An 11,732-nucleotide genomic window follows, 5' to 3' on the forward strand; every position below is an offset into this window, starting at 1 on the left:
GCCAGCTCAACATCAGTTTGACATAGAACACGTTTTGAAAATCCCAGTGAAAAGGCAAAGGAAGTGGGCTCCCTCAAATACAGTAATTGTCAAGTTTGTGCATGTTCAAGATAGAGATGAGCTCTTGCGCGAATTCTGCCAAAAATCAATGGAAGCCCCAGTGAAGAGGGAACAGAAGAATATATCTTTCTTTCTGGACTTTTCCAAGGATGTGATTTAAGAGCGCTCTAAATTTGTTAACGCAAAAGCCCTTCCTAGGGCAAAGAATGTGAAATACTACATTCAGTTCCAGGCAAAGTTTTGTATTTCAGATTCAGGTCAAACTCACAAAGCTTTGAATTACTCCCTTAACTAACTATAAGAGGATACACTGTTGAAGATAATTGCTTTGCTAGTATGGGCATTCTGCCAGTAGATTGGGGTATAAACAGTCAGCAGTGAAAATCAGCAAGAGAACATTCTATATCAGGTATAGGCAAACTCGGCCCTCCAGATGTTTTGAGACTACAATTCCCATCATCCCTGACCACTGGTCCTGTTAGCTAAGGATAATGGGAGCTGTAGTCCCAAAACATCTGGAGTGCCAAATTTGCCTATGCCTGTTCTGTATCACCTATTTATTGACTAGTGAAGCAGCAAAAGTCATCACCGCTTTTGAATAAAATATTAACAAGTCAGAGTCAAGCTGATAGGAAAGGAGGAGGAGAAAACTGAGCTCAGCCCACTCCAGAAGTCATTCTGTTTCTTTTTCCATTTGGATTATTTTTTCTGTTTTTATATTCAAAACTAGTTAAATTGGATAATCTGTTTTTTGTTTTCGTTATGTAACACTAATGTGTTAGGGGATTTTTCTGTCTCTCCTTATTTTTGTTCTGTTTTTTGTCTTCACTTTTTTATTCTTTCTTTTTTCTCTCTCCTTTCAACAACAATAATAATGAAATTGCTTGGTTATGGCTATTATTATGTATACAAAGCCAAATTATATAGAGAGATGTGTGTACGGTATTTGAGGTGTACAAATAGCAGGCCAAGTAGGAGGCTAAGTAGGCAGTGAAAACAGCACACCTAGGATGACTCTCTTGTGTCCGTTTAGCAGCTGCTACAACCTACTATGAGCTCTTGGAATAAGCTGGCATATAAAGAAAAGTCTCTTCCCCAATGTGAAGGACTGCCCACCTACACTTCCCTCCCTCCTGTGGAAATGCAGGATCAGGTCCTTGGTCAGCAGAGACTGCTGGTGGAGAAAGGTTGGGAACTAAGCCAGATAGGGAACAGATGGGAAAGGTGCAGCTGTTGGCAGGATAGTTCAGAGTTACTACTAGCTGCAGAGGAAAGGTGGGGGCAGATAGGGCCTGAATGGAGTTTCAATTTGACCCGAAGCCCAGAAGGGAGAAGGGGGTGGGAAGGAATTCAAGGCACTGGCAGGCTAGAGGGTGAAGCGTAAGGCATCAGACTATGCCCCGCTGATTCTTCAACAAGGAACTGCTAAAGGGCATTCACTGGGGGAACAGTGTGTGATGTAACACCCTGTCCCCAATAAAAAAAAAGTAAACTGAACACTCCCATGGTTGTAGCTATTTGTGTGCATGTAGAGAGTGACTGAGCACACAAACACCATGCCTTTTGATGAGTGAGGCAGCATCAGAAAGATGAATAGGGTGGGCACCAAGAGTTTATTTAACCTGGGTTGCCAGATCACAGTCAGCTCTCTCAGACAGAACCTAAATCAAATCATCTGAGCCATTGTGCAGCACAAGAACCTTACCCACTGTCAGTACCAAGAGCAAAAACACAAAAGCACATGCCATTTCTCGGTCTCTCAAACACAGCAGCTGGTTTTGCAGACAGCAAAATGCACAGCCTTTAATTGCCATAGTCATTGACAAAATTTGAATGATATTTTCATGAATAGGGCTGGTATCCAACTACGTAGCTGGCAGATCAGTAGCACTGGTACCACCTCTTGTTCACATGTCACTTTTCAATTGCAACTGTGTATAATTCAAGTAGGGACGCGGGTGGCGTTGTGGGTTAAACCACAGAGCCTAGGACTTGCTGATCAGAAGGTCAGTGGTTCGAATCCCCGCAACGGGGTGAGCTCCCGTTGCTCGGTCCCTGCTCCTGCCAACCTAGCTGTTCGAAAGCACGTCAAAGTGCAAGTAGATAAATAGGTCTGGCAGGAAGGTAAACGGCGTTTCCATGCGCTGCTCTGGTTCGCCAGAAGTGGCTTAGTCATGCTGGCCACATGACCCGGAAGCTGTATGCTGGCTTCCTTGGCCAATAAAGTGAGATGAGCGTCGCAACCCCAGAGTCGGTCACGACTGGACCTAATGGTCAGGGGTTACCTTTACCTTTATAATTCAAGTACAGTACATTTGATCACACAGAGGAAGGATGAACACACAAAGAGCATTAAAGTAGGTTGCTGCCTATTGTCAATACTGTAACTAAGAAATTCCTAACTGACAAATCTACTTGCCACTTTATTCCTTCCTAAGTAAGAAAAATGCCCTGGAGTCTATGTTCTTAATTTTCCATCTTCTGCAGCCTAGAGTCCTGCTTCATTCTGGGTTCAGATCCCTACTTTATTAGTATAAGAAAAATCAATGGGTGGCATTAAGCAAGCTGTTTGTCCAAGTTTGTAAAATAATTATTATTTATTGAATTTATATACTGCCCTATACCCGCAGGTCTCAGGATAAAATCGGAATATAAAACCACAAAGTACATAATCAAAATAAAAGCAACAACAACTCAATAACCCCCCATAAATGGGAATAATAGTGAGTTACCTTTTTGGGTGATAGGGAGCAGGAGGATGAGACAGACCACTTTACAGACTAATGTGAACCATTTCTAGACCAACAGCAAAATTAGGTGATAAATAAATGCTTGTTGTATTACTAACACCATCACATCCACTTCATGTAAGATTCCTTTCATTCTTTTATTCATCCATTTTATATACCACCTTTTCTCCCAAGGATCGCAAAGTGGTGAACATGGTTCTTTCCTTCCCATTTTATCCTCACAAAAAAACATGTGAGGAAGGTTAGGCTGAGAGACAACCCAAGGTAAGCTTCATGGATGAGTGGAGATTCGAACCTTAGTCTCCCAGGTCATTGTCCAACACTCTAACCACACTCTAACAGAAGTAAAAACCACAGCCAAAACCAGTGAGACTTTTACGAAGTGGTTTTAATCCACATAAAGTGGTTTTAATCCACAGAACAAATAAGAGACAAAGCTGTGAGAAAACTTTAGTTTAACAAATCAAAGGACTTGCTGGTGCTGAGAGAAGAATAACACTTTGAAGATAAACTATTCAGCCCAATTCCCACCTGGCAAAAGCAAAGCCTTACTAATAATGGGATGGAGAAGATAATGGAAAAGAACAGATATACAACCTTTCTTAAGCTGGGACCAATAAGCCCTTTCTTTATTTCTCAAGACTCAAAGCAACAACAAAACATGTGGATCCTTATGTATCTAGAACAGCATCTTCTGCAGAGGGAGCAATCAGCAGGCTTGGCAGAACTCCAAGATTTGCAGAAGTAAATAAATAAAATGGGAATGGGGGGACACACCCAAAATGGCTTAACAATGACATGCTCTGTTGTCATAGAATGCTGGCTGACTCTTGGAGGGGCAGGGATGGAAAACTACCAGTCAATAGGGTAATAGAGCAGAGTATCTTGGCTGGAATCCTAAACAGATGCACTCCACAATGCAAATGTGTTGTTGCAATTCCTACTCATACAGTTAAATAGGAATCACAAGAAAATTGATACTGGAAAGCAGAAAGACAGTACAGCATAGGAAAGAATGTAAAGACAGCAAGGTGGAGAAACCTAGAGGAGAAACCTACTCTAGGAGAAAATGTTACACAGGTATCACCTGTATGGAACGGATATTTGGCCACCAGCTACATGCAATGTTTCCGAGCACGATTCAAAGTGTTGGTGCTGACCTTTAAAGCCCTAAACGGCCTCGGTCCTGTATACCTGAAGGAGCGTCTCCACCCCCATCGTTCAGCCCGGACTCTGAGATCCAGCGCCGAGGGCCTTCTGGCGGTTCCCTCATTGCGAGAAGTGAGGCTACAGGGAACCAGACAGAGGGCCTTCTCGGTAGCGGCGCCCGCCCTGTGGAACGCCCTCCCATCAGATGTCAAAGAGATAAAGAATTACCTGACGTTCAGAAGACATCTTAAGGCAGCCCTGTTCAGGGAAGTTTTTAATATGTAATGCTGTACGGTTTTTAACACTGATTGGGAGCCGCCCAGAGTGGCTGGGGAAAACTCAGCCAGATGGGCGGGGTATAAATAATAAATTATTATTATTATTATTATTATTATTATTATTATTATTATTATTATTATTATTGTGAATGCTAGAATGAATGCAAACCTAAAGAGATAAAGAAGGGGATATCCTGAAACTTTGCTCAGAAGGTGAGATGCAGAGCAGCTTTAAGGGTTTTTTATGGTACTAGAAAATGTTGTTGCCTAATTCTACGTTACTCTAACGTCTAGATGATATTCCTAAGATTGCTTGGGAATCAGAACCTATAGTTTTCTATTGTTCTAGACAGCTTTCCTATCCGAGAGCTGAAAATAGCACCTAGGCGTCCTGGCTCTTTGTTACTACTGCGTGGATCCCCATTTCCTTCCGAAAGTGGAACAGGGAGCTCAGACCTGGCGCCAAACCTCAATAGCCTCCTCTAACCATTTGATTATATTTCTGTTCCACATCAGTAATCAGCCCCCTGGCATTCAGTTATTGTTTGACTAAAGGTCAAACCAGAGAATTCTAACAAAGAGTCTACCATTGGATTATAGAAGGTCAGGTGGGAGGAATGTGAATTAAAGCAACAGAGACACTGGGAATGCTACTGGCGATGAAGGGGAATCTGGCAATATCTAGAACTGGAAACAAAACTAGAGGAGTCACAAAGGCTGCCTACTAGCAGACAAGAAAGGGAGAGTCTAGTAACATTACTTCTCCATATCAAAGCTTCCCAAGTAAAAAGTTGGGGGGGGGGGAGAGAAGAGGGAGAAATCTCAAAGAAAGAGATCCAAGCTAACTTGCTTACCTGACCCGGCAGTCTCATTAGGTTTCCAGATCTGCCCTGTGCTGGCTCTTTTCTGCATGCCTTCCTGCACTTCCCCCTCATCATCATCTTCTACCTTTGTCACGGTGAACTGAGGCATGTTCAATGCAAAACTTTCTTCCCAGGCCAGAAACGGAAGAACTGAAAGGGTTGGTAGATCAGGTGACAGGCAACCCCTGAGGAATGGGAGGGATAGGGTGTGTGCTGGTTTGTGTGCGTGTTAGAAAGACACACCTCCACCAGTATGTGAGTGGATGCGTCCTGGTGTACGCATGCCAGAAAGCATATTTACCACATTGGTGCTAAGAGGATTATACCCTCCTCTACTGCTGCCTTCAGTTCAGTGAGATAGGAGACAGACAGCTCCAGAGCATTGATTTGCAGCTACCTTTAAGCTAGGGCAATGAAGTAACAGCCACACAGAAACATTTCCATTGTGGGCTGGGGAGGAAATACAACATGCCTGCAGGCATGAGAGCTGGTTGGCAACTCTACAAACACCACACACAGGGTACTAGGTAAGGATGAAGCTGGGAGGAGCTGTAAAGGTCATGTAACAGAGGGCCAGGAACCAGCATGTACTTGAAGAATCCAACTATGAGTAATTATCAATTATAAAGCAAAGAATAGGAGTGACTTAGGTCTAGCCATACTAGTGGTGCCTGTGGGACAAGAAATGTACTCTACAAAACAAATTTAAGCACTTCAGCAAAGCAAGCCTACTCCCTACCAGAAGACTGTCTAATCTGGGCAAAATGCCTTCCCCCAAAGCCATAATGTGACTCACAGTGCATATGCCTGCATGACAATGGCAATTGAATGCAGAGGGGTCCCTAGTTGCTTTTAAATATTCCCAGAAGCTTTGAGCAATTAGTATGGGGAGAAAATCCTCCCAGGTTATAGAAGAATTGTGGGCAGTAGAGAATCGGAGCTGGTGTTGTGATGTTCCTGGAACAGCATTTACGTGGTTGAACCAAGAAAAAAATATCTGGGAGTTATAAATCCTGGGTAGAACCTCCAGTTCTCGGAAAAGAGTAGAAAAAGAAGAATAGAGGGGAGAGAAGAAGAGGAAGAAAGATAAGCGGTGTTTCTTTAACTTGGGTCTCCAGCTGTTGTTATACAATACCCATCATCCCTAGCTAGCAAAACTAGTGGTCAGGGATGATGGGAGTTGTAGTCCAACAATAGCTGGAGACCTAAGTTTGAAAAACATGAAGATAATGGAATGGGTGGGTGAAAGGTTAAGATATTTTTGCCTCTTCCCAGGTACAGTGGTACCTCGGGTTAAGAACTTAATTCCTTCCGGAGGTCCGTTCTTAACCTGAAACTGTTTTTAACCTGAGGTACCACTTTAGCTAATGGGGCCTCCCGCTGCTGCTGCACCGCTGCCGCACAATTTCTGTTCTCATCCTGAAGCAAAGTTCTTAACGCGAGGTGCTATTTCTGGATTAGCGGAGTCTGTAACCTGAAGAATCTGTAACCTGAAGCGCCTGTAACCTGAGGTACCACTGTATTTCAAGATACAAGTTTTCAGCAATTTTTTTTTTAATTCTTCTTTTCTGACTCCACACAACCACCTAGCAGCCATATCTGTGGTTCACAACCTGCTCTGTATAACTGATGTACATTTTAAGTCTACTGGACAGAGACTGCAATACTTTTATATCTTTATATATAGCCTTTAGCACTCTAAATCAGGGGTAGGCAACCTAAGGCTCGTGGGATGGATCTGGCCCAATCGCCTTATCAATCCGGCCCACAGACGGTCCGGGAATCAGCATGTTTTTACATGAGTAGATTGTGTCCTTTTATTAAAAATGCATCTCTGGGTTATTTGTAGGGCATAGGAATTTGTTCATATTTTTTTTCAAAATATAGTCCGGCCCACCACATGGTCTGAGGGACGGTAGACCGGCCCAAGGCTGAAAAAGTTTGCTGACCCCTGTTCTAAATACTCATTTAGTAAAAGTAACCACACTCTAGTGGGCTAAAATAATTCAGGCAGGCAGCCAATCTAGAAAAGTCCAGTTGTTCCAGTTCTACTTTCAGAAATCTCACCCAAGCTATTTATACCTTCAAGATGCTGAGATTAGGACCAATGCCATAATCAGCTTAAAAGACAGCTAAACTGGGAATGTGAGGCCAGTACTGCAAACACTCAACCCAGCACAGGCTTGTCAGGATCAGTGACACTGGAATCATCTCCATCACTCATGGCTTTCAGAATGGATTTAGAGAGAAATATTTCAAATTGAAAGATGCCACCCAGTGAGTGGGGGTCGGAGTGGGGAGCAGAGCACTGTCTTTGCCAGATGTCATTGGTCAGAAGTGTGGCGTGGTCACCTCCTTTGAGGTGACAGGGGTGAACACAATGAACCAGGTTTATTTATTAATATTTCAAAAAAAAAACCTAAGAAAGAAAGAAAGAAAGAAAGAAACTCAAAGCAACTTAAAGGTAAAGGTACCTATGCTCGTATGGGCCAGTCTTGCCAGACTCTAGGGTTGTGCGCTCATCTCACACTATAGGCCGGGAGCCAGCGCTGTCCGCAGACACTTCCGGGTCACGTGGCCAGCGTGACAAGCTGCATCTGGCGAGCCAGCGCAGCACACGGAACGCCGTTTACCTTCCCGCTGGTAAGCGGTCCCTACTTGCACCCGAAGGTGCTTTCGAACTGCTAGGTTGGCAGGCGCTAGGACCGAACGACGGGAGCGCACCCCGCCGCGGGGATTCGAACCGCCAACCATGCAATCGGCAAGTCCTAGGCACTGAGGTTTTACCCACAGCGCCACCCGCGTCCCTCCAAAGCAACTTACTACAGCATATATATACACAACATGAAATCAAATTAATTAAATTAATTAAGACAACCATCAGAAAACACCAGCATAGTGGCAACCCAAAATTTCCAAAAGCAACAGAAAGAACTCATAACTCCCAACCCTCAAAAAAAACACGAAACAAACAAACAAACAAACAAACAAACAAAAAGACCCAAAGTGAAGGCACAGAGAAAGTAGTTTTTTAGCTGAGGTCCTTTAAAAACACTCAGGTTTGAGCCAATGCCTAAAACCATAAAGTGTCAGGATTTGGCAAATCTCAACTGGGAGGGCATTCCACAAGGTGTGCCCTACTTTTTGTTGCCATCTGCCAGGCCTTGGGGAGTTGAGGAATACAGAGAAGGGCCTCGCATTATTAAAGGAGCATGCAGGGAGGAACACATGGAGGGTGGTCGTCCTAAAGGTTGAGTTAATGACTGCAACAATGAGCTTCATAATTCATTCCAGTAACCAGTATGTTAGAATGCAATTACTCAGGGCAAATCCCTTGCTACAAATTACTCTTAAAATCTAGCTTTTGCTTTAAGAAACGTAGTCTGTACCTGAAAAGGGAAGCTCTGTTTCTGCCTCAAGAGGCAAAGGAGCCTCCATTATGGAATTCAAGCTCTAGTACAGAAGTGACAGTTGGTACAATGCTTTCTTGAACTTGAAATCCATAAGGAAGGCTCCTTCTCTGCCTCTTGAAGCTGAAACCCAGCTTCCTTTCTCAGGTACAGGCTACAGTTTCCTGCTAATTCTACTGATTGCTGTCTCCTCTGAAAATCTTTGCCATCCTGTCATCCCCCTATCACTTGTAAACTCCTTCTGGAAGTGTTAAGCCAGGAGATAATCAGCTAAAATGTTAATGAAAACCCCTCCTCCCTTCTTCCCTCAACTAGCCAAGATGTTTCAATGGCTTGAGGCAAAATATATGCTACTTGGCGAGTCCTGGAAGATATGATTCCTTGTCTTGCAGGACTTTTCCCACCTGGCTTGGGTGGTTGGGGCCGACTGACTGACTCCAGCTACAAAGCTGAGGCTGCAAAACAGTCTCTTGGGGTGGAGTATTGTTTAGGGTGTTTTGTTTTGGGGGTAATGCTGCTGCTGTTATTGATATCATTTTTTGTATCTTTATCTTAGATCTTATGGTTTAGGTGGGAACTGTTTAATTTGGTTGTGTACTTTTTGATATTTTATTTATTGTTTATGCCTACTTTTGTTACATTAGTAATTATGTGGTTTGTTTTTTTCATGTTGCAAGCCACCTTGTACATGGTTCTAATAATGGAAAGGCAGCATACAAATAAAATGATGCCTGTATGTATGTATGTATGTATGTATTTTCAACTAGTCAGCCAGCCAGCCAGCTGGACAGCAGGCAGAAGATGTATTTTAGAAACCAATTCTCAAAAATTTAGAACAAGCTCTTCCTGGCTGGTAGTATTTTTAAAAAAAACTTTGAATACCATCATATGCAACTATCAGGAAGACAGGATTTTACCCTGGCCTCCCATGTCCTAACCTGACAGTCTAAGAACACTATACCACACTGGCTCTCATGTGCTCACAGTCCATTTCATGTCTTTTCACTGGACTTCTCACCAGCGCCAAAGACTATTTCTTTACCCTTGCCTCAGCCGATTACTTTTTCTCTCTCCACTATTCCTATAAAGTCAAAAAGCTCACACTGCAAGCTGCTTTAACACCTTCAGAAGCCAACTCTTTGCCAGACCTTTTCCCTGTTCACTTGATAAATGAACTTTGTTCATTTATCAATATCACCAAATTGGATTCTTTCCTTCCCCCCCTTCCTTCCTTCCTTCACTCACACACACATGCACACCTGTAGTTTTTTGTTTTGTTTTGTTTTTTTGTAGGAGGTTGTGCTCTTAAAGCAGCTTTTAGAATCATTACACTTTCTTGTTTTCTGCATATTCTAGTTTCAGAGAAAATTATGGCTGGTTTTCTATCAATTTTCCTAAACAATTTCCCTTCATTCCAGCTATGGTATGTATTTCTATGCAATGTTTTATTTATGCTAAATCTTTAAAACTAGCCTATTGGTGGGTTGCTTATGAAAGCATGTGCCAATACTTTTTAATAGGTATCCTAATTCTCTTTTTAATATAATAAATTATTTGAATTTTATCTTTGTTGTTTTTTACTGCATTAACCCTCGGGAGCCAAATTCCAGAGCACAGCAAGGTTCAACGTCAAAAGGTCAGAAAACTAAGCGTTAAGGTTGCATATGAGATCCGTAGACTTGCATGTACACTGCACACTTCAAAACATCCTTGGAATCTAGTGTGCCTGCAAATAAGAATCCCCTCTGACGCTATGATGGTTACAATATCAGTGCCATGCATCTTCGACAGGTTTGAGTCCCACACATCCCCTCTTCTTATAAAATGTAAGCATTTGTTCAAGATCAAAAGAGCTCATCAGAACTGGAGGAAAACGTCATCCTCAGAAAGCATAAAGGAGTCAGAAGTCCAGCTTGGAGACTAGAGCCCAAAATATATCTCCAAAAAGAATGTTCTTTATTCAGAACTCATAAAGTTCCTGTGATCCTTTGGCAAGTTATTCTAACCAACAATTTGCAAATCACTACATATACCCTCTGATTATAATCTGGCTGTATCTTCTTCTGCTATTTCAGTGCTGGCTGTTCCAGTTATTCCTCCATTGATCTTTACTCCAGCTCTATAAGCATGTAGGTCCAAGCTAATGCCCCGAAGTGGAATGAAAGGAGACTGAGGTCAGCATGTCACATGCTGAGGGGAGCTATACTATACAGGTCTGAGTAAGTTCTGCCACGGTATGGAGTTCAATGACCCTCTTAACTCTCAGGACTCAATGAAGCAAGGGCCAGATTCTGCTCTTTATTAATTACAAATTAAATACAGAGTCACACCATGTTTTATGTCATTACCTCCAATTGCTCAAGAACCATGAGTTCAGCAAAAATTAAACCAGTGGGCTTCAAAAATAACAAAATGTTCTAATGTGCTGTTCTGTTTTAAAACTCCTAATTATGGTTCTTGTTTACTGTTTTGTAAACATTTGTCTTTATTGCTGCATCTGTTGAAACTGAAGTCCCCTGTGGCACAAATATATTTCCACTGTGCAGCAGGAATGCTGGTCTGCAAGTTTCTCTCCCGTTGCCTTCTGTATTTATATCTCTGTAACCATAAATAGTGTAAACATTTGAGAAGAGACTCTGAAATGTTTGCTCACAATTAGTTATTTTAACCACTTCTCACTTCTGGTTATTATGTTTAATGTGTCTCGTTTAATGTTCTTGTAACATCAAAACTGTATCGGCAAATACTGAATGCAGTGTCATAAATTAATATCCTATATGTTGGTAATACAGCAGGCACCTATTTATGGTGCAGGTGTTCATTCATGTTGGCACTCCCAAGCACTGATCCCTAGTATTGATCTAATGAACTGTGGATAGCTCTTTGTATGGTTTGTTGTTATTTTATTGACTTTATTTTGTAAACTGACTTGTTTTTACAATGAAAGGTAAATTATTTTAAATAAAATCCTTAAAATCTGGTCATGATGGTACTTTCCCACTTCCTAAGAACACTAACATACCTGGCAATAACTACCGGTAAGTCTTGATGATAAAAAACTTCTTTAAAACATCCATCCCAGATATTTCTTCCCCATATCAAAAATATTTTCTTACAATCCTACACGTTTGCCTACCCAGAAGGAAGCCCCATTGAGTTCAGTGAGACTTACTCCCACGTAAGTGTGTATAGGACAGTACCTTTAAAGACGTAGATGTGCCA

The 11,732-nt window shown here is 42.1% G+C and overlaps 1 protein-coding gene across 10 annotated transcripts in view; it reads right to left on the reverse strand.

Annotated features, from left to right (window-relative positions):
- Window positions 1-11,732, reverse strand: part of SLC12A6 (solute carrier family 12 member 6) — a 46,108-nt gene that overhangs the window by 20,169 nt on the left and 14,207 nt on the right. The window contains exon 1 of one of the 10 annotated variants that reach the window (XM_083706552.1): window positions 5,092-5,285. The exons of 8 other annotated variants lie outside the window; for them this stretch is intronic. In XM_083706552.1, coding sequence (XP_083562678.1) covers window positions 5,092-5,209 — 118 coding nt within the window. In that variant the 5' untranslated portion in view covers window positions 5,210-5,285. Of the gene's footprint in view, window positions 1-5,091; window positions 5,286-11,732 lie in introns of those variants that run through there. One more of the 10 variants, XM_083706560.1, reaches the window with a different exon arrangement.

Source organism: Podarcis gaigeae, assembly GCF_964106915.1.
Source record: "Podarcis gaigeae genome assembly, chromosome: 13".
Taxonomy (NCBI): Eukaryota; Metazoa; Chordata; class Lepidosauria; order Squamata; family Lacertidae; genus Podarcis; species Podarcis gaigeae.